Source organism: Diadema setosum, chromosome 22 (assembly GCF_964275005.1).
Source record: "Diadema setosum chromosome 22, eeDiaSeto1, whole genome shotgun sequence".
Taxonomy (NCBI): Eukaryota; Metazoa; Echinodermata; class Echinoidea; order Diadematoida; family Diadematidae; genus Diadema; species Diadema setosum.
This window is the reverse complement of record NC_092706.1, coordinates 18,350,177-18,374,406: the sequence shown is the minus strand read 5'-3', so window position 1 is coordinate 18,374,406 and position 24,230 is coordinate 18,350,177. Positions and strand designations below refer to the sequence as shown.

The window sequence follows — 24,230 nt, the reverse complement described above, 5'->3', positions numbered from 1 at the left end:
CCAGGACTGTTACCTTTTCTGAATCAGACTTTAACATCATCTTGGAGCCTGTTCATTACGATTGAGATTGATTTAGGTGGGTTTGCAAGTTTTTTGAAGGGCATTGACTTGGTTCCTTTGTGGAATCGCTTCTATGCAATTTTTTTGTTATCATCATGATTGCTTCCACACCTTGTTCAGTGGCGGATCCATGTCCCCCCCCCCCCCCCCCCGGCCAAAAATGAAATGATGGGGAAAAACATCAGTTCCTGAAGTAAAAAAAAAAAAAGTCAGAACCCTCCCCCCCCCTCGCTACAGCGCCGCGCCTGATGGGTGAGGCAATTCTGCATTTCCGCAAGATCCACATCATTGATCGTGTGTGACGTTCCCGCATCGCACACGATTCCCGATTCCACCTTTATACTTGCCAGCACCTGCGTGTGCATAGTGAGCGCCGTATTATACCACGTTCACCGAAATTCTGCTGCGCAAAATTTACATGCGCTTCTCTCCGATCACTGAGAATTACTACTGTTATTATATGCAGGCAATCCCCAGAGCAGCAGAACGCAGAGCAAGCTATGTGTGAGTGATCAGTACGCAAAGCTGACAACCTCAGCAGATCTAAAACTTTTTTTTTTCATAAGAATTCGTACTTTTCAATCTCCTTCTAAACTCACCAACGTATGAGGCTTAGAGGCTAAAAAACAAACAAACAAACAAAACAAAACAAAAACATTACCAGGTACGGCCACTGATGTACAAACACACTGGACAGGACGCGGCGCGTGCGAAAACTGATGCCACTCGCAGCCGCTATCCGCCATCTTGGGACCATCATTACGTGCGCGGAGAATGCGTGCTGTGAGCTGGTCGTGAAGTGATTTATTTTTCTTGTTTACGATCTATACATTTTATCAAAAGCAAAAAAAATCGCCAAAATCAATTCTCTTGAATGTCAAACTTACTAGTTTCTTCACGAATTTTAAAAAGAAATGAAATTAAAGTAGCTAATATTGTTGTTATACCAATGGAATTCTTTTCAGCGGCGTTATAGCGGTCACATGCTGTAATGTACACCAGGACTTGACCGTGACATGCAGAGTGGTATCCACCTGGAATAGCATGCAGTCACACAATGATATATTATGAATAGTACGGTATACAATAATACATTCAGTGAAACTCTCCAAATGAGCAGACGTGTTTCAGAGTGGTTAAAACACATGTCACCCAGAAATTCTTGGTTGCACATGGGTTAGCACTTGACAATGTCTTGATGGATGACTTGATGCAAGTCAAGTCATCCATGTCTGGAAGACTCTCTGGTCTTCTTCACAATATTCCCTGTAAAGAAAAAACAAAAAGCCTTGCTGAAACTACCAGACAATGACAACTCTAGACAAACTGGCTAAAATCTACTGTGCTCAGACTTGGTGAATGTCTTCCTTTTTTTCTTCCGCTACATGTACAATGTCATACAAGACTGACAACAAATGATAAAATGAAATTTAGAAAAATTAAATAATTACATACATGTACATGTAGGCTGAAATTACTATTCTTCTCATGAAAGTCATCTGACCTATAGACCGATTCGGGTTCGTTTAGGGCAGCAGACAATTTGTGGCACTGGGCGCAGCCATTAGTTCAAATTCGGTGTCCCAGCCTACCCCCCCCCCCCTTCTCCTCTCCCCCACCCCCGGGCAACATGTTTATCGCGCACTTGTAACAGGAGTACGCACACTAAGCAAGCGTTCGCACACTCAGTACGAGACGCCTATTGGCTAAAACAACCGTGCAATCGTTTTTAATTCCGTGCACATGCTAATGTAGGGATGTATGTGGGGGAGGGGGGGTCGGCCGGGACACCGCAGTAATGGCGCTGCCCATGCCGATAATACACAAACCGCCTCACAGAATCGGTCTATACTATCAGTTCTATCACTCATAATGATTCACACAATAGTGAACGCACTCTCCAGTACTATCATTTGAATGATTAATTTACAAATAGAATTCAATTCTCATCAAGCCTAGACCAAATTGATTTATGCATACGATACAATTCTTAATTGGGTTTTCTAAAAAATTCTGAATACATGTATGTACACATGTAGTTGAATGTTGATACCTCGGTCATACTCGCGAGTCATGACAGGAATTATTCTAGGCCAAATAATCTGTGGATCCTCAAATTAGCAACAAAAAACATACAAAGATTGAAGACCCTTATATGAAAATTATATTCTGATCGCAAATTGGCAATGCGCGGCACTTGCCACTGGCGTAGATATGCAGAAAAATCTATTCATGGGGGGGGGGGGATATGACGTAACAATACAAAGCACCACCCCCCTCCTAATGAATAGAAAGCGCGAACAAATCTACTCCAGTGATTTCGTAGGCACGGGGTTGTTGGTCTGGGGTTACATGACTGGAGCTCGCTAGCGCTTCAGGGCCAGGGACGCACTTCTGTTGGCTACATTCATGATTGGCGATGGGGCATGCGCAGTGCCCTGTTTGACCCCCAACACGCGGGGGCGTCCTAAGCGTGACGTCATATTTTGCATTATATTTTAACTAGTATTTCAGACTATACTCTAATGAACTTTGAAGGCCATGCACATTGTTGGTTAAGTGCAGTTTATACCCGATCTGCATAGTCATAGAGAATGCGGGCCTATGAGTTTGAAAAAAAGAATAATAATTGAGATTTTAGAATTTCAAACATTGTTAAAATTTTTTTTTTCTTACCTTTCGCTAACTGGCCAAGCATCCTGGCGACGGCAGTGGATTTTGTCCACGTGCAAGTGAAAGACGATGCCACATTTATGCATAATGCAATTTTAGTACAAGTGCGTACTTTATTACAGCACTACCTATCGTAATGCACACTCGCCTTAAACACCCAGACAATGCATATTGTACACAATCGAAATTTTAGGAAAACATAGTTTACAAAGAAAAAAAACGTAACGCCGTATTTTAGGTGAAAAAACATAACAAATACGGCAAAAAACGTTACGGTTGGCATCTCTGCCCTGGCCATGAAATCCTGGATCCGCCACTGTTGTTATATTCAATATGACTGGCTTGTTATCATGAGATGCATGTAGAAACAATGGTTATGGTTCCAAAGTGTCTTCTGGAATCACTGTCCACTATCATACACAAGAGTTTTCTCATAAAAGTAATAACTACCTGGGAAAACCATATAAGAATATTTAATGGAAAGCTTTCCTTATGGTCATTTGGGGTAAATTTGTACCATAGCCATAGTGCTACGTATATCAGCATGGATATGTGACAATGTCGCCACATGCTTGAGATCAACCGTCATAGTCCAAGAAGACAGAAATGGAGACAATCATTTATTAGAAGTATGAAGGAATGTTGATTATTTTTCAGTTGTGTAAACTAGATAAGATCATCAGCTGTATGTCTGTGTTTTATGTTTAAACTGGATCTTTTTTTTCTGAGCATTTCAAAATTCTTCAGGCAACTCGTCTGTTGCAATAACTGGTACATTTATATTCTGATGTTATAAGCCAAAACAAATCCCTTATTCTATGTTGTGCTTATAAGAAATAGACCATTCATATGAGAAAGATATCTTTGTTTTATTTTTGTACCTTGACATGAAAAATTTGTGTCTAGAAGGGCATTTGTGCAATTACCCCTATTCAAGAACTGTATCAAACCCTCTTAACCCATGGAAGACGGGTCCCGTGTAGCAAAATCAAACCGTCCTCAACAGGTTAATATGTTTTTCACCTGCTTGCTAAAAAAAAGAAAGAAAAAAATAGATAAATAAATCAGATAAAGTAGTGGTACCCGTTTAGAGTTATGTAGACTCAGAGGTCTCATTTTCTTTAAGATATAGCATTTTACACTACATTGGGCTGTTAAAGCTATCACATTTTGCCACAAAAACACAATAACCATGCACACATGCAACAGCAACAAAAACACTCACCCGAGGAACCATAGTGACTCTGTGGCGAAGACCACCTAATCATGAGGTCCCTGGTTCAAGTCTTCAGGCAGCATCAGATCTGCCCCTGGGCAAGCCACTTTATCCTCATAGCTTAGTCCTTTGGCCAGCCTTGTTAATGACCACCAAAGTGCTCCCTATTAGTGGATATTATTTAAAGTACATGTACCTGTAAATCCAAATACAAACACACACATAGCCTTGCAGACACATAAATAAAGACACGCAAGTATGTGTATACCAAGATTAGGATGATGGAATGGTTTTTATGGATGTATTAAATCCAGTGGTTACCTACAAAATATCTTGGATGTAATACTTTGTGCATTGTAGACTTTGGCAAGTGGTAATATAATGATTATGTACTTAAACTGAAACGCTACATCATATTGCTTTGTCAACCCTAAAGGAATTAAATAAAACAGGAGAATAAAAGTCTCATTAAAGCTAGTATCTCACCAACGGAGACGTCTCCGCTACGTCTCTATCTTATCAGTCACAGCAGTCGCGGAGACGCTTCCAACATATAAATGGCTTGCGGTCTCACCAAGGAGACATCTCTGAGATGAGTTATGGCAGGTGTCAAAAAATTTCAAATATGATGGAGCCGTTGCAGGATCACCTGACTTGATCTAGGCAGGATGTCAGCACGCAGATGGTCACGTGGTTTCTAAAGGAGGTCAAACAGCGTCAAATAGAGTTGCGGAGACGTCTCCGCGACCACTCACCAGTTTTTCTGGTCTCCAGCAGGTCTCGGCGACGTCTCTGAGATGTCTCTGAGACATCATGGAGACATCTCAGCAGTCGCGGATATAATTAGTCTCCGCGACGTCTCCGCAACTGATGGAGACGTCGCGGAGACTTCGCGAAAAATCGAACATGTTTTAATTTCTTGCGACTCCTCGGAGACTCTGTAATTTTCGAGAGACGTCTCTGCAACTAGCAAAATCTGGAGTCGCGAACTAGTTGCGAACTAGTTTCAAGCCCAGTGAGATACCCCCTTAAGATTAGATGTAAAAACAGATTGTTGTGGAATTTTAAAGCTTTGAGTGTTTTTGTTAAGCCTTGATACCAGTTACAACCATCCAGTACAGTCTAAAAGATGTTAAATGAAGTGTCTGAAGTATTGTAAATGTCAAAAAAAAGTATAAATTGTGAGTATTCGTTGTATTTGTTTAATAAAATAATAATGGTACATGTAAGAATTATCAATGATCGGATTAAGGAGAGAGGTTGCTGAGTGTCTACACGTATCACAATTTTCGCAAAATTTTACAGTACAAACCAATAGCAAATAACTCACCTCGTGTCATCTGTTCTACATTGTATGTGGTTGGAACCAATATCAGTGTTCCTTGAAACCTGGAATGTCAACTCTTTATGTGCCATGCCCATGGTGTAAACCTCCTGTGTACCACATCTGACATTATTCCGAGACAGCAACATAGTCATACTTTGGGAAAGCATTCTGTTTTCAAATTCATGTAACTTTTGTCAGTTGTTGTTATTCTGGACGTGTAATGACTAAAGTTGTAGAGAAAATGCCATACTTTACTTTGATGTAAATTATATGGCAAATCTATGTTTGTTTTTTCTTGCAAATGACCTGTAGCTACAATTGAGTATTTGAATATAAGAATGACCCAAGTCCATGGAAGACCATTTCAAGTAAACTTAAAAAAACTTCTTATCTTTTTTATTTGTCCAAAAAATATTCTATTTAACTGTGATGGGAAGGCAACATTGTATATACAAATTAGAACACATATTATTATGACAAATAACATTTACATTAATTGTGGAGAGGTAATTTTGTGTGATGGACTTGGGTCATTCTTTGATTCATATTCATGATATTCTGCTATAGAGATGAGAGAACGATGAGAGAGGGCGCTATAATATGAATGTAAGAATGACCCAAGTCCTTCATTCTTACATTCATATAAGGTTTAACTCATTCATTTCAGGCATTCCTGGGGGTAATTAGGATTTATCATTTATACACAAGATGAGTCCATGCATAGGCTACAATTTCCCATGTCAAACTGAATTTGGCCAAAAATTGGACTTGGGTTCTTATATTCGGGTCTTCAATTGTATATTATTGTAGAGCATTGACTTTTGCACGCAAAACAGTGACAGAAACTTAGAATTTACTTGCCAATCTAGCAGGGAACACCACTTGATATTCAGTCACCACATAAAATGCAAGCTACATGTGACAGAAATGGAATCACAAGAAACTTTTTTATTGTATGATGAAATTTGATGATTTATCGATAATTTGGATGGGTTTGTGCATTTGAGCAGAACATACAAACTTGTCACGCCGTCGACTGAGTTGAATGTGTAATGTGGCACATAAAGAGTTCATACCTTTCGTATTTTTAGGCCTGATGTGAATGACACTGGCACAGTTCTGCTTGACACTGTAAGACTTGCTGCAACTTCTACCAGTAATTGTATTTAGATCATATGTTGAAATAAACGACACCACTTGGTACTTGATAACTTTGTTTCTAGATGTGTGTGTTTTGTGTTTGTTTGGGTTTGTTTGTTTTTTAAGAATTTGTTCTTCAAAGGATGGAGTCAAAGATACATCTTCAGGGTCACGATCAACAGTGGAAATCACAGAGTGCAAAAATGACTGACTTGACAACTTTGTCCATGCAAACCGATGCCTTTATTCCTACATATCACCTTAGAAACTGAGTGAGAGTTAGAGTGCAAATGAATAGTGCAAGTGCAAAGAAAATGTTTTTTATTTCGCCCGCTTAAAACAATATCACATACAGTGTAAGATACATGTCATACCACATATCTTTTAGAATTATATCATGCATTGTCTAAAAAAAAAAGAAAATAAGAGAATTAATAGGCATAGAAGCTTGAAGTATCGATGAGAAAGCTGGTTATCCTACAGAGATTGCACAATATGAACACAATTTAGTCTGTACGTTATACATTACAAATGGTATGAATGGCCATATAGATATGCCGTAATTCATAGTTTAAAACACTTAGCAAGTAAGTGTTACTACTAGATGGATGCGTTGGTGATCATCAATTACACACTACCTTAAACAAGATTCACAGTTAAGGCCAGCTACCCAAAATCCCATAAAAATACACTACACTTTCATACATAAGATCCGTAGTCGTCAACATTCCAGCTCGGTGCCACGGCACGTTAAATGTCAAATTTCTTCTTTCCTGGTTTGTACTGTGTTATTAACTTGTGTTGAGGTTATTTTATTCTACCAGTCGTCTTTCTGATCATATCAAAGTGTACTTTTTTTCACATCAATCAGAGTAAAGGTTTCAAAGTCATCAGCAATATATACAACATAGGTGTAATACATTCAGCAAAAAAGAAAGTAAACACTTTTTTCAAGTTTATATTTCACATAGAATATTTGGCTAAAAGTTAATGTATTATATACCATATGAAATGTAATTTAATTGGCTATCAACCTAAAAGGTCAATTAAAATCGAAACTTTATGCATGAGCAAACACCTTTGTTTTTCTCTTCCAAGGCACAAAAGTAAAAATTGCAAAAAAGAACAAGTCATTCATGCGTAATTGCTCTTCCATGGAACAATAAGAACAAAAGACAAAGCTAACACAATAAAAACATGAATTAAGTTGCAAAAATAAACCTTTGATCTTAATAATATCTTTGAAGCCCAAAAGATCAATAGAGGCTAAAAATAGTGGAGGAAGATGATGAATTTTCTGTCAAATCCAAATTCAAATGAAATGAGAGAAGATGCGATATTAACAAAATGGTAGGAATTTGAATTGATTTTTCAAATTAGGAAACTTGTAAATACTATTTGGTTCTTGAATTTGTCTCATGAATTCTTAAATTACTAAATTAAGAGAATGAAATAAAGATATTCTGTTCATTGAATCATCTTTGTTCCCTTACTCCCTATGTCATATGAAATTTGAGTTGATATAAAATTCTTGTTTTCCCCCTTTAGTTTCCCACTTTGATTTTGTTTGAGGTTATAAAGAGATAAAGAGAACGAAAACTTATTTTGCTATTTCATTCATGTCTCTCATTGTGTTAAACTGGTCTATTGTTATCATCCTTATCTTTAAGGGCATTTTAGATGAAAAAGAACATGCCAATTTTTGCAATTTTTACTTCTGTGCCTCGGAGGACAAAAACAAATGTATTCATTCATGCATGAAATTTCCCTTTATATTGAACTAGTAGGTTGATAGCCGATTAGATTATCTTTAATATAGTATATAATACAATGATTTTCACCAAGATCTTCTATGAAAAATATGAACTCGAAAAAGTGTTTACTTTCTTCTTTTCTTTTTTTTTTTTTTTGCTGAGTGTAGAAAGACAATGTTAGACCACACAAACTTGGTCCATTTTTTGAATCCCAATCCTGCATGTGAAGCCAATGCAATAATGATGAAGGAGCTTGTAAATCTGCAGAATTTATCAAAACAAACAAACAGACGTGAGGTTGCCTATCACGCAAGTTAAGTGTGTATTTCTTGACTGGAAGAAGACATTCTACTTCGGTTAACTTTATTGCATGGTGCTGTGGGGAGGATAAAATCTAGACAATTAGACTGGAACAGAACAGACAGGAACAGATTACCAGTAGGCCTACCTATTTCTTTGTTACATCAGTCATATACATCATAAGCGTACAGATCAAGGATTACTCCTCAAAGAGAATACTGTATATTGAGAGCTGTACATACGAGGATTCTATGCTATGGATTGCAACCCCGGGGATTACAATATCTTGTTAAAAGACGTGGGCTGACTGGTAGACCTCTGTTCATGTAAACAGTAGTTTCTTAATCATTTCTTTGAGCCGCCATGACCAGACTCGCTCAGCAGGTCATTGCATTTCCGGTATAACTTTACAACTACTGGATAAGAATGACTTTATGACATTGGTGCATACCGTGGCAGTGGCTTCGATTCAACAAAAATATCGAGTTCAGTATCTGAGGAGATACGTGACGCTGTTCTGATACAACAGAGAGTCTTGCTTGGCGGCCACAGCAAGCTCCCACGGGATGTGTTGTTGCCCAAACGAAATGCTCTCCACAACCTGGTTCGGGAGCAGCGCCACCTCCAGACAAGGGTAACGTCCTGTCTTGCCGACGGTGCCAACAATGATCCTGTCGTCGCCGAAGTCGAACCAGACGAGGATGGAGGGATCCCTGAAGAGGCACTTGGGATCCGACGTGCTCGAAATCGCTGCTCCTCCACGAGACCCACGCATCTCCATCTGGTCGCCTTCCCATGCTGAGTTTTATAGACAGCGACAAGCAGGAATATCAACCACAGATCATTTAATCACACAAACCACTTCATGTATTGTATTTCACATTTCAAAATTGTGGTTTTATCGCTGAAATTAATGTTAATCAAGTTCTCGACAGTGCAGGCAGTTTGTCGTACACTTTGCAGGTAGAAAAGCGATAGAAAAGCGAAAAAAAGAGTATTGCTTCTTGTGCTTGATTGAGCAATATTCAAAAAGTATTGTGATATGCTCAAATGTTACTATGCTGCTCCACACCAAACTGTGATGTGAGCTCCCATTACATGACAGGCATGGCGTCATCCACAAGTGTGGATTGTGAACAGTCTGGACCGTGTGAAAAAAAAACACAAACAAACAAAACGATAGTTTTACCAAGCAGACTGTATAGGTTGCTTCCTATAAGCATACAGAAAGAAGACAACGACATACAGTAGGCCTCATTGGAGCGCTTTAAAAAAAAAGCGAAGTGAAAGCGAATCAAACTAACCTTATCGTACCATTAACCAAGATTGGAAGCGTTTTGTAAAAATTGGGTATAGTACGGTACCGTACGCTTGAAGGTGGCCCCATGAGGCCACCTTTAGGAGAGCGCTCAAACTCAATTGGAGGAACAAATAAGTGACTTACTTATTTCAGTGATGAGCTGACCATTCACATCCATGAGGTTAATGAGTTGGTCGGAATGGGTGATTCGCACGTTCTTCTTGCCATTATTGAGGTACTCCAGCACACGTCGGCTTCCTCTCTGGGTAGAACCTTTGAAGGCAAATTAACAATGCTAAATTAAACTCTAAGTATCAAAGGGAAATTGTGATAAATCCGTAATTTTCAGTGACGGCAGGGTGGGGTGGGGGGGGGGGATGGGGTGGGCTCTTTTTTTTCAATAATTGCTTCAGGGCCCTGTTTCATGAAGAGTTAAAATTGATTATAGTTGATTTCAACTGTATGTCTATGACAGCCTGTGTGGTAAGGAAATTTAAAATCGAGTTATCTTTTGATAAAACGGGGCCTAGTTGGGGTTTAGGGCAAAACCAATTACAGTAACTAGTACTTCCGGAAAATCCTGGCTTTTAGTGAGTCCATAACGATGTTTAACCAGGAACCGTTGGAAGAGGTTCACTTATTATCTTGCGTGTTAATGGTCTCGTAATGCATGGTCAGGCATTATGTAAAACAGCAATTTTTTCTCTCTTTCAAATATTTCAAGTGTTTAGCGAACACTGTGCTATGAGTTTCTAATAATACCAAGGAGTTTGTAATTCTGGGTCATTACAGGAAATTTTGAAAGAGCACAGAGACATTGATCACAGCCCCTTCATGAAATTAAAATAATGAATTGTATATAATATATATATTCTCTTAATTTTTCTTCTTTTTCTCTTTTTATGGCCTCAAGTTTCACATATATTTTTCAGATTCCCTTGCAAGAACAATGAAGTCTGCCAACATATTACAAGGCCGGTGGAACTGCGGTCCGCAGGGGCTCGAGCCCCCACTTTTTTGCACCATACACAAGAATACATAAGGTGCCACCACTTTGGGCCCCCACCTTTTTTTTTTTTTTTTCTTGTCAGCTGAAGAAACCCGGAAGTGGAATGAGAAAGATGAGCTGAAGACCTTGGTAATTGGTACCAGAAGTTGCAATGAAGGCCTTTTTTGTTGTTGTTGTTTTCTTGTTGTTGTCTTTTAAGTTGTTAGCTCATGAAACTCAGAAGTGGGCCCCCTCCCCCACTTTTGAAAACAACAGCACCGGCGGTGTTTTAGAAAACTCTGAGTAATCTAACAGCGAAAAAGTTTGAAAATACAATTACCTTTGTTGACTTTGATGTGGTACTTAGTACCCATCACGCCACCGAAACCATCTGCTACAAAGGTCAATGCTGACGAGGGGGTGAAAGAGAAGAGCGGCACCTGTCTTTGCTTGTAGTAGAAGTTGATGGTGGAACCATCGGTGGTGATCCAGAAATCCGTGAATAAAGAAGCCTGAAGGAGATCGGGTTCACCATCGGGTACCAGGTAGGATTTCAGTACGTCACAGCCGAGACATGACGAGACTGAGACTCGCCGCTTGTCGATTTCTGTCGCAGTGATCAAACACAAAAAGTTGTCGAAACAGTTTGGTTTGGGGTGCGAGGATTAATTATACATATCCAGTGCACTCCCGTTAAAATGAACACAGTTATAACGAAATTCTCGTTACAATGAAGTGAAAATTCAGGTCCCAAATCATTATCTATATACTATATGAACTTTACTGTTTGGACATACCGAAATTTTGATATAAAGAAAGAATTACAATCGCCGGTCCCAACGACTTCGTTTATGACGGGAGTGCACTGCATGTATCATACCTCTGATCAAAGACAAGACGGGAGGACAACATCTAGCTGCTCTCCAGTGACGAACTTTCCCTGATGTGACATGTGCTTCACGTGACACCCTGATGGAAATTCTATCTTTCCTATGCTATAATGATACAAAGAGCTCCCGATGTCGACTCGCCCATCAACATAGCGAGATTGGTCATTTTAACTGGAATGCCCCCCCCCCCCCCCCATTTCATCGTTCACTGAGACTTCGATTTTAATTTAAACATGCTTCCTAAATTTGAATTAATTGAACATGGCCGATATTATCGCCATCTCAAAATTTCTCCAAATTGAACTATAATTGCTCATGTCTTGCCTCTATCAAGTAGTACAGTAATAGCGCTAATATGTGATGTGTTAACTATTGTAAAATCACTTAAAAAGTAAAGCCGATCAGAGGCTCTGAAATGAGTCACGAGAGCTATCTTCATTGTCAGCGCTAACGCACAGGAGTACAAAACCTGCACTGCGCATTATCCTTTGGCAAATTGAGGATTGCTCAGTGCTGCCAGCTGTGAACGCGTCGCCAACCAAATTATAAAACATGGTTGTCTGCAGCACCATCAAAGAGCGGCCCTGGTGTATTGAAACACAAAGTTTTCCCCACAGACATCATAGTTCATAAACCCATTCTATAAAACAAATGATTCGCCCTGGATGGAGCGTCGATGAGCGTTGATGACTGTGGTTGTGCACACGGTATCAACACGGCGCTTACACAGACCATGCCGGACCCATCTGGCAACTACACGGTCAATGCCGGAAGAGCGCGGCGTCTACGCGGACCAACACGGCAGCTACACGGCAGCTACACGGCAGTCACACGGATCATTCCGGATTGTTCGGCCAACACGGCAGTTCCCAGATGACGCCGGATGTTTTTGACCTTCAAAAGTTGCCGTGTTGGCCTCCCGGAAGTCCAAGGATGCCCAAGGCGTTAACACGGATCTCTATCCCCCGGATCCCCCGGATCAGATCCGGGGAGATGTCTATGTGACTGGGGCTTTACAGAAAACTGGTGGTCAAAGATAAGTGAGGATTTTTGTAAAGCATGTTGTGTTCACACATTAATATGCCCTAGCATCCAGGTGTTAAACTTGGAAGAATCAGACCCACTACATGCTTAACAACGATCCATATTTCTCTGTAACCACTTCACCAGATTGACTGGGGTTTTCTTCATAGGTAATGTCCCAGTCACATATAGACATCCCGGATCACCCCGGACTATCCCGGACCACATCCGTGTATGTCCGTGTAGATCCGGCGACATCCCGGAGACCAACGCGACAACTTTTGGAGGTCAAAAACTTCCGGCATCATCCGGGGATTGCCGTGTTGGCAGAGCAATCCGGGGTGGTCCGTGTGGCTGCCGTGTAGCTGCCGTGTTGATCCGTGTAGATGCCGTGTAGACGCCGCGCTCTTCCGGCCTTATCCCTGTAGCTGCCGTGTTGATACCGTGTGTACAGTCATACCAACGCTCGTTGACACTCCATCGAGGTCAAAACTATTCCGGATCTCGCCGGACCTCCCCGGATCACCGTGTAGATCCTTGAGCATCCATGTTTATATGCAACTGAGGAATAAGATGCTAAATCTTTAGAATCTGAAATAGCATTAGGACAGTGTAATCGATACTGGAAGTTATCGATGCGAAAATCCGATTGTAACTTTTTGGGGACGTACTGTATAATAGTGTATATTTTGGTGTAGAGCACTTACTGAAGAGTACCATTTTATCTCCAGGGCTGTGTTTGTCCGTTGTAAGTAGCGCCAGGACTGGTCCGTCAGCCTGCGCCCTGAACTCTACATATATTTCGTTGTCTTCTCTACGAACGTCGAACAGGGTAACCAACGTGGCTCTGATGGGATCATGCGTGAATTGCAGTGCGCCCCCTGTTTCTCACCAAGAGAGAGAAAGTGGAGTGAAATGAGTGGTGAAAGGGGGAGAAAAAGATGGACAGAATACTATGTAGATTACATAATACAAGTCAACAACGAAATGATAACAGTCATCTATCAAAATGGCCACATCTCATAACAGCGTTTTATTTGCAGGATTTCAAGTTGAGGTCAACCGTATTTGCTTAAATACATCTACACAAAGTAGATCCTTTCCGATTATTAAAACACACACACACACACACACACACACATGTGCATACACACATACAGATAGACAAAAGTTTATACACACAAAAATAATAACAGTTATCTTTATACCTAAAATCAATTATTTATCTCGAAGTCAACAAGAAACAAGTACGCAAGGCCTGATGGGCGTTAACGCCTATCTGGCAACCGTCATCATCCCTGGGATGAGTCAAATACGCGCGCTTACCATTCAAGAAGTAGAACTTGTACACGTGAATCTTGTACAGAACATCATCCAAACCGGCACGGAACAGGATATCGGAGACACTGAGGTCTTGATCTATGTCCCATACGAAAATAGGATCCTGGTTGAACTCGCCGACGGTGATCCGCTCGTTTCTCCAGGAGATGAAGAACTTTCGGGCCTGCACGGAGAGAATCTCTCTTCCGTTTCCTTGGGAGATGGGCGAACCGCCATTTATTCGGCCCGTTATCCGGTCATTCTCACCGTCTCCGAGAACTGTAATGTTATGTGTCACACACAAAATTATGTAGGACCTAAATCAGTTCCATTTTGGGGGAATCTGCTGTTTGAGGGCTGTGAGACAAATAGCAGTGAAATCCAGAAAAGTTCTACTACAAGTAGACAACTATTATGATCTGAACCCAATCTCGGCTCAACGCGCGTAAAATTTGTTCACTTACTCAAGCTTAGCAACAAATCCGATCCATTATTATCATCATAACCACTCAACAACTAGGAGTGGCTGTAGTTCTCAAAACATCCACATTTCTTTAAATGTCAGAAGTATAGAATATCCCAGTCTTTGCGTTATTTAAGTTCAGTCCTACAAGAAACGGCCACACACACAAAAATGAAGAAACAACTTATGATCTGTGAGAGCAGTATTAATGTGGAAATAGAAATAAAAGAGAGCTCGGAGATGATCACACTACAGTCTAACTCCGATATTCTATATACGTACTTATTTCGTAGGTGTCCCCGCTCTTTTCATCAGAGAGGATGACAATGAGTCTGCCTACTCCAGACGCATCAAAAACGATCTGCTTGTCTGCTGTCTGCACTGACGCCAGGGCCCTTTCTTGGACCAGATCACCCAGAATGAGATCATTGGAACGCACGATTGAACCTTAGTGTAGATAATGAGCAACAATAAAATTTCATTTCATTTCATTTCCAATTTCCACACAAATCGTACTTTGTTGTATTTGCAACATCCATCCATGACAATTGTAAAGTAATACATGAATTACAAGTTCAGTAGGTCCTATATAAAGACTATAATAACATTGACGTGACACAAAATCAATTGAAATCAATCTCAAGTACATTTGTTGCATTCATGACGACTGAATAAACTTGTGTGCGATGGGAACCTACATACTTTGTGAGAGTAGGTCCCCAGAAAAAAGTCAAACTCAGGCAGTTACACTCATACACACACACACACACACACACACTGCACGCAAGTACGCAAATGGCATGGGAATAAAAAAAAAAGTGTAGCACTTAAAATTCAATAGAATAGTATAGTCTGCGTGCCGATCGCTGATGATCAATGTCAAAGCAAATCAACTTCCAACGATTCTAGAGACGGGCAAACACCGTTACGTGTTGTGAGGTAACAACTGCTTTTTGACGCAGCATGGGCGCCCTTTTATCTATTATGGAGCAACAATGTTGAAGTGTGTTGTGTATTGTGGGGGAGGGGGAGGGGGAGGCCCTCACCCCTCTCCGTCGGGCCTTTATATATATAAAAAAAAATATATATATATATATATATATATAAATCCGCGGATGAGAGAAAATTGGCTGAACTGCGCGCTATAATTCGTAGCAAGAGTTTTCAGACTGGGCTGAATAGAGACCTGTCATGGCTAGGCAAATATAGTTTCTATAAGTAGTATATCTCTTTGTCTCTGCGCCTCAATTTAGGCCCAATTCGATAAAGTTTACCGGCTATTACTCAAACATGCCTTTAGAATGTTTTATCTGCATATTTTAATCGTTATGCTCTCTTCGGGTTGCTATATGTTTTGCGCGGCTGGTAAACGATCAGTTTGATTTGAAAATGTCTATGTCTTACTATACTTCTTATGCATTTTATGATACATTGTTACGTCATAATTGAATTTAAAGATTTTGCACTCATGAAGAAAGCGCAAATTTTGAGCTAACAACCGTGCGTGTTGGTATGTATTTTGCGCGGCTGCATCATGGTAAACGATCAGTTTGATTTTAAAATGTCTATGTCTTACTTCTTATGCATTTTATGATACATTGTTACGTCATAATTGAGTTTAAGGATTTTGCACTCATGAAGATAGCGCAAATTTTGAGCTAACAACCGTGCGTGTTGGTATGTATTTTGCGCGGCTGGTAAACGATCAGTTTGATTTGAAAATGTCTATGTCTTACTTCTTATGCATTTTATGATACATTGTTACGTCATAATTGAGTTTAAGGATTTTGCACTTATGAAGATAGCGCAAATTATGAGCTAACAACCGTGCGTGTTGGTATGTATTTTGCGCGGCTGGTAAACGATCAGTTTGATTTGAAAATGTCTATGTCTTACTTCTTATGCATTTTATGATGCATTGTTACGTCATAATTGAGTTTAAGGATTTTGCACTCATGAAGATAGCGCAAATTTTAAGCTAACAACCGTGCGTGTTGGTTGCTAACCTAGCTCAAACTCTAAGCTGACAACCAGGCGCGTTTCTTTGTTATTATTATTATTTTTCTGTGCTGAGCTTCAAATACAAATATCACTGTTACCCTGAGGAAGATCCGTGCAAGGGTCGAAAATTTGGTTTACAAATAATATATATATATATATATATATATATATATATATATATATATATATATATAAAGCCAAGAAATCACTGCTCAACTGCTCAAAAGCACATTATGATTTTCAAAAGAAAAATACACATAACCAAAAGCAAACGAAACAACAACAGCCAGGAAAAAAAAATCTCACTACCGCAATACAAGCAAATATCTGTGTCTCCTCTGCTAATGGAAAAACACAACAAGCAAGCGAAAATGATTCACCTAAAAGTTTATCACAAAAAGTCGAAATTCTAGCTCGTTCCGTTTTACTCCACAACAATCCTTACCATCAGAAAACCAAAAGTTTCGCACAGCAAACATCAACATAGTTTTCTTTTTTTTTATAGCAAACTAAATAATAAAAACATTAATTTATAAAGAACAAAACCTGTGTAGGCCTACATACTTCAGAGCCGCAAGAGCTTCTGATAATAACAATACTTGATGATAATGGACAGTTAAATGAAAAAAAAAATGTCTTAGAGTCTTGATTTAAAGTCTTGATTTATTACTATTACAATATCAATAGTGTACGATAGCGCAAGCTGTACCAAAACTCCCAAGGGCCGAAATTAGTGGGCCTTTCGTGTACGTATTTGGCTACCTTCAGTAACGAATGGGAAGAGTCTCCAGACGATCTCATTGACTGCAGTCGTAGTCGACGCGCAGCCAACGTAGTGTACAGAGAGGGGGTCACAATCCCTAGCCGGCTGCGACAAGGGGACGCCTTCGTAGAGCAAGCTGAGCTCGAAGCAAGCTGCAACCTTTGCGTTGGACTTATCGAGTTTCTGCAGGCTGATGGTGAATACATGCGTTGAATAAATCTGTAGGCAAATATAATTTGAAACAAAGAAAATATGAAAACATCTTTTAATTAATTCTGTTTAAAAGGGAAATCCAGTCCAAACATAAGTTAGTCTGGTAAAAAAAAAAAGAGTAAATTCTTACGAGTTCACCAGTAAAAAAAATTGACTGAAATCGGATGAAAAATTGGGAAGATAACAAAATTTTGAAGTTTTGCTAATTTCTACAAACTGTTCTTGTACAATGGATATGAATATGCAAATGAGTGAGCTAACCATATATGTCATACCCCAATAATTTTCACTGATCGTGTACAAAAAAAAAAAAAATGACGAAAATTCAATGTTTCCGTCACTGAAGTCTGAAACATGATAATATTCCTGGTTGAATAACTTCAGAATAGTGATCAGTTAGATATATATACAAGGATTTGAGCCTCGAGCATAACTGCGTTTCATTGAAAAACTGGAAATATCAAAATTTTATGTTCAAACCATATTGTAAGTTGTGAGGAGATGACATGTTCACTTTGCCAATTACATATTCATATTGACTGTTCAAGAATTGTTTTCCCCAAAATAGCAAAACTTCAAAAAACTTCGTTATTTTTCATCCGATTTTGATAAAAACTATACCGTTGAACTCGGTCTATTTTACTCTTTCTTATCAGACTAACTTATATTTGGACTGGATTTCCCTTTAATCATTCAGTAGATCTGTTACACGCTTATAGTCTTGATGAGACTTTAGATGAATAGCAAATAACAATGATTCATACCGTGGGGTTCACTGTGCTCGTCACCAGCTTTTCACATAAATCCCCTGCGTCCTTATCGCATTTCTTGATGTAAAACTCATCTCCGTTGATACCTTGATCGAAGTGAAAAGTGATACAGTCAATTATAAACATTTAATTGACAGTTTGATTTAATCATTCTAGACCATCCTTATACTTTCCTTGTTTCGTGGGTACCCCAAAATATGATAATCTAGCTACAACAGATTTCATATAAGACTTATTAATGATCTTAAATCCTCGTCGCTAATTAAGTTGAATCTTTGAATTGATTTCTTTTTTTCTTTTTCTTTTTGAATAGGTGAAACACATGGAAAATGTACGCTTTACCATATGTTTGCTACTCATTTCTGATTCTAATTCTGTCAGGCTATTTTCTTCTTCATACATTAATGTTTAATTTCTAGTAAATAGAAGTAGACGTAAGTTTAATTAATATTGTCAATATCTTTCAATCATCCCAGCTTGTGAAACCATAGTCAAGATTTAATTGGTTCCTTGTGTTTCCTTGGAAACTGGTGCTAGGGTATCAGAAAATCTGCCTTGATGTTATGGTATAGTTTATCTGTTCTTGTGCATATTTTTGAAAAAGGTACGCACTGTTACCTCTTTTTTTGCAAGATATACAAGTAATTTGCTAGATAGTAAGAAATGTTTCGTGAACTGCAATAGTAAAATGCATGTGCAATACACGCGTTGATAAAAAAAAACACCATAAAAACATAATGCGATTGTTCATAATCGGTCGATGAAGCAAGTAGATGCGTAACTAAACAGAGATACAAAATAAGTCAATGATTACAAAATATTACCGATGGAGTAATATCTCCCACTGATAACTTGCTCCGACGTTAGTGCTATTGAAAATCCATCAAGTGAGTCTGCGTAAATGTCGAATTGTAAAGCTCTCCCCAAGGAAAAGCGTTGGCCGAAGAATTCGAACGAACCATCGCCAAAGTTGACAACTTCAGACAATTGAGCTGCATGGGAAACAAAAACAGTGTAAAACTGTTTGCGGAAATAATAACATGTCATTTTCACGTTGAAATGCTTCTATAACTTCTATACCTCTCGTCACTCGTCACAAGTTTTTGTTTTTATATTTTTGATATACTTCTCGAGATGTGCCTCAGCATTTTCAAGTTGACAGGTTGTTACCTGTACTATTTGCTGGAATTAAATGTCATTGAACCTGAAAACCTGAAATGCTATGGTAGGATTTTGTTATATATTGCATCTGTTACTCGCAATAATTCACAGAAAACTGCATTCTACATAAAGACAATATTCATTGCCGGTTATTGCAACCTATGCGTCAGACTGTTGTGCGCATTGGAAGCCAAACAAGAGAACTAACAGACAAAGTTCCATCTTCATGAAGATTTTTTTTTTTTTTTTGATTTAAAACTGCTAATTTCATGTATGTTTGTACTTGCATGATAATATCCTATGATTCAGAGAAAATGTTGATTTTGATTTCCTCTTCCATTTGAATCTGAAATATTCTCCCAACATAACCTATCTTTATGACAGACACCTCATCTGAAATAGCTGTGTGCATGAGAAATTCATGAGGTAGTGGCACAATATTATATAAAGTTAAATCAAAGATAATACAAAACTCTTGTAGTTATTATACCAGGAAATTCCCTGAACTCCGTAAGATCAGGAAGCGCCCCTGCAATGAAAAAAAAAAAGAATAAACAAAAGTATCAATAGCATGGCATTACAAATGCACAATCAAATTTAATTGGGCAACCCACCCCACCCCCCCCCCCCAAAAAAAAAGAGTCTGAGTCAGAGCCGAAAGTTAGTTTAAATCTTTTTGTTTCATATATAGAACTACTTTTCCTCATTAAAACTCGATAAATTTGATAAGTTAAATCATGTATACATCGAGTAATTTGAACATTTTGTAATCTACAACTAGTTCACTAGAATTCAAAAGTGAACAACACTAGTGTTAGGGATTTTAAGGTTTTGAAAGTTAGTCTTTACGAAAAAAAAATGGTAACTTCTTCAATACCCTGACGGACAGCTCTGCCCATTGCTATTACAATCTGTGCTAATATTTTATTTGATTCTACTGCAGAGCGCCAGTCTCTATCATTAATCATGTGAAAAGAAGTCAATAAGGTGTAAAGGTCTGCACAAACGGTGAGATAATGTCAATAACGAGCATAATATTTGCTATTATTACCTATAACACATAAATTCAGGGAGAGACATGTGTGTGTAGTGTATGGGCGATTTCGTTGCCAACCCGTCACCATGACGTCAGTGAATATCAAACACAAACCTCAATTAACCCACTTCATTTCCAGACACCCACAATAGAAACGGCAAGAAAATCTTATTTGTTTGTTTGCTGAGGTGGGGGGGGGGGGGGGCAAATGGCTTAAAGATCTAGATACATTTGAGCTCATGTACATGTGTCAATTCAAAAAAGATCGCAACAAACTACATGAAAACCTATAAAGTGCCTGAAAACTGTACATTTTCAAGTTGAGATAACAAACATTTCTGTTTAAAGAGCAAATATCAAAGTTTTATACAGTCTCTTCTGCCTTAAGTTTACCTTAAACCTTAAGTTTACACTTTTACACCTTCAGTCTACACTCTTTTACGTTAACTGTTTGTTATCAGGGTAAGAATATGACGGGAGACACACACGCATATATGTGTGTGTGTGTGGGTGTGCGTGTGTGTGATATTCATGCATGTGTTGATGTACACTGCTTAATTTATGAAAAGTGTCTCAGGAAGGAAAGAGTGATTTTTTCATATCATATCAGTATATATAGAATTTTGTCATGAATATATTATATGCAAAGTAAGTATAACCGGTTCAGCCCACGTGGGGCAGAGGAAGCTTCGAGACATTTGGGACTATGGCGCTCGAGGGGAGGAATAAAGTTTCCCTGTTGTTACTTTGAAAAAGTTTGGTATGATGGTGATCTGTTTGGTGTCACTGGTGAAAACGTGTGACATGTTGAGATGCCATCATCTTTTCCTTTCCTCCATAATACATTTGTAATTTGAATTTCTAACCTAAAGCATCTGTCTGTCCGATTTCGGGAATGTTGGAGACCTGGCCAATGGCAGCAGAGACGTCATCAACAGTATCGACTGCTGGCGCTATTACATCATCAACGAGAGGTTCCACGGAAGACCCGTCCAGAAGCTTGCCATTGTCGTTGGCCCCGAGTAGGCTTGTATCCGTAACTGTCTCTGCAACTTCAGCCCCGCTATCAAGGATACCACCGACATCCAAGCCATTGACGATGTCATCTGGGGATTCTCCCGGCTTAATGAGGGGTACACTTCCCAAGAGATCTGATTTCCCCCTTTTGTTGTTGCCTACAAGAATGATTAAAGTAGAATGAACCGGTGAAATGAATTTTCACTTAGAAAAAAAAAAAAAAATATATATATATATATATATACATATATATATATTGGGTGTAGGAAATCTGCTTGTAACACTCATTTCACGGGTTACTTCTATGTGTAAAATTTATTTAGCTGAGGTGGAGATTGAATGGATGGTCCGGTACAACAGATTTTGATTTCGCATATCAAAACGTAACATTATGTATGAAAACATGAATGACAACATTGTTTCTGTATTACAAGCATACGTGTTTGGCTGGCAGATTTTTTCCTTTCCCTTTAACTTTGCTATCCGTCTATATCTTTGTGTCTCCTCCTTTTCCATATAATTATGAATTTATTTGAATACAAAGAGAGACAAGCGAAAAATAAATAGATGATAGAAGATATGGTAAGATATGATCAGGGCTCAAACAGTCTCAGATATCTTGATTCTGCCTTATTATTTTTTCTTCTTTCGCTATCCCAATACGCTTTATAAAAAATATCCTATCCTACATATCCTCCCCAGATAAGTTTCCCTTCATAGACTGATTTCACTCTTTTCACGGGCAATTTCTAACATATTCAAAAAAAAAATATTTACGAGATCATTTCATTTCAGTTCCAAAGATGAAAATGCTCCCTCGTATAATGGGAGGGAAGGAATCCCTTCTTACACCCTCCCCTGATCGGTCTTCTTCTGTAGACTTAGTGCACTTATTAACGGATATTGACAAATATTTCAAGCATTCCACCAAAAGTGTACCTAGAGCACTGAATTTCAATGTTTAAAAATGAATTAATTGAGTGTGTTTCGTCATATACATACATTCAAGATGATAATATTGTTATATTACCCCTGAAATAAACAAAATAATCGATAAAAAATATATATACATTTACATATACATAAACAAATATGTATCTTTGTGAAGTGTAATTTTTTTACGATTATCTTCCTTACAGTATTAATGACGTTGGTTAGAGTACACCAGATTTTATATTCGAATTTTCGAGATGCTACACAGTTACAGAAAATCGTACAAGAACGGTAGTCACCTAATGTGACATCAGAATCAACGACCGGCGTCTGTGCATCTAGCTGCGCATCTGATATCAAGAGAGAAAGAGAACAATGACAACATTATTTAAACCTAATAGGATTTTGCAACGAAACGATGAAATAATTGTGATTATTAATGATTATCTCGAGGTACAACATTATCATCATTATTTTGTATTTGTGAAGCTTTCAAACCAGATTTTGCAAGTTATTCTGCAATTATTCCTGTGTGAATAGTATAATCTCCAAGTCCAGTTTCATTTATAAAAAAGAAAGGTCGTTTCATAAACTACAGGTGCATAGTTTTTCTGTTTTACTTCATTCTTGTTTTTAGGATTCCTTTCTTTGTACCAAACATACGTGTTTTGTTTTTGTTTTTTGTCCACTCACGTAGATTTAATCTATTGGACAGGGAAGTAATGTGTTATTCCTGGAATTAACAGTCAATAAAATGAAACCTGACCATGGTCCTTTGGGCCTAATATCGGCCTGTCGCAACCACACACACACACACACACACACATACGATTAAACATAAATGTATAGTTCTGTTACCATGGTTACAATACTTATCTGGCCAGGAATGAACAGTCAATGAATCGAAATGCTAAACAAGGTAATGTGTTTAGCTAAATCTGCCTATCCCATACAAAAATACACACACGCACAGTTCTGCTAGAGCATATGGATGAATAAAGTTACAGTCGGCTTCCCAGAAGTTGGATATTGTTCAATCCGAAATATGTATATTGAATATAATTCCACAAATGTACACTTTGTATTATGTATTGCAAAATGAATAAAAATAATTGAAATGAGGCATCCATAACAGTACTGAAAGCCAAGAAACTCACAACATTCAATATACTTAGATGTAATACTGTATATCATATGTGTTTGGTTCATATCCTTTTATACTCGCAGACAGAGAGACAGATATATTTGAGTTTGAGTTTGTGTAGGTCCATGATTTTCAAAATACTTGTGTTACAGCGTCCGGTAAAATACATGAACGGAATAGTTTGCTTTTATTACACCTGTTTGTTTTTTGTTTCCTTTCCGGCCACGTCTAAGTTTCTTCTTTAGATCGCCTGTATGCACGAAACACAAAAATACAAACCAATAACTAATATCATCAGAGGTACATAATCAAAATATATAATTATATATATATATATATATATATATATATATATATGTGTGTGTGTGTGTGTGTCTGTGTGTCTGTGTGTGTTTTCGTATGTGTCTTTTTTTGTGTGTTTATATGCACTGTTAAGGCAAGGAAAAAAATTAGGAATATCTCATTCAATGATATTTTGTTGAACATGTTTTGTTTATCATCTGGCTTCACTAGGCCTAATGGTATTTCGTGACATTGTAGTGTACATACATTCATGATGGTTAATATATAACATTATCATTGATATGAAGAAAGACATGGGTAAAACTGAATGTATGTACACTTAATGAGTTTCTCCAATATATACCTGACATTAGTGATGACCTTGTTCAGAGTTCACCAACACATTTGAATAACCAGATGTTGTGTATTACGAAATTTTTACAAGAATGGAATTCA

General features: G+C 38.3%; 1 protein-coding gene and 1 long non-coding RNA gene across 2 annotated transcripts; both read right to left on the bottom strand.

Moving 5' to 3' along the window:
- Positions 1 to 8,522: 8,522 nt before the first annotated feature.
- Positions 8,523 to 13,477, bottom strand: LOC140245465 (uncharacterized). Its single transcript, XM_072325039.1, has 4 exons — positions 13,379 to 13,477; positions 11,099 to 11,365; positions 9,915 to 10,043; positions 8,523 to 9,268 (listed from the first exon to the last, which is right to left on the bottom strand). The coding sequence occupies exons 1-4, from the start codon at positions 13,389 to 13,391 to the stop codon at positions 8,958 to 8,960; spliced, it is 720 nt and encodes a 239-aa protein (XP_072181140.1). The 5' UTR covers positions 13,392 to 13,477; the 3' UTR covers positions 8,523 to 8,957.
- Positions 13,478 to 18,195: 4,718 nt separating this feature from the next.
- On the bottom strand, positions 18,196 to 19,893 carry LOC140245340 (uncharacterized). Its single transcript, XR_011902325.1, has 3 exons — positions 19,853 to 19,893; positions 19,026 to 19,193; positions 18,196 to 18,287 (listed from the first exon to the last, which is right to left on the bottom strand). It is a non-coding gene; the product is annotated as an uncharacterized lncRNA (long non-coding RNA).
- Positions 19,894 to 24,230: the final 4,337 nt, after the last annotated feature.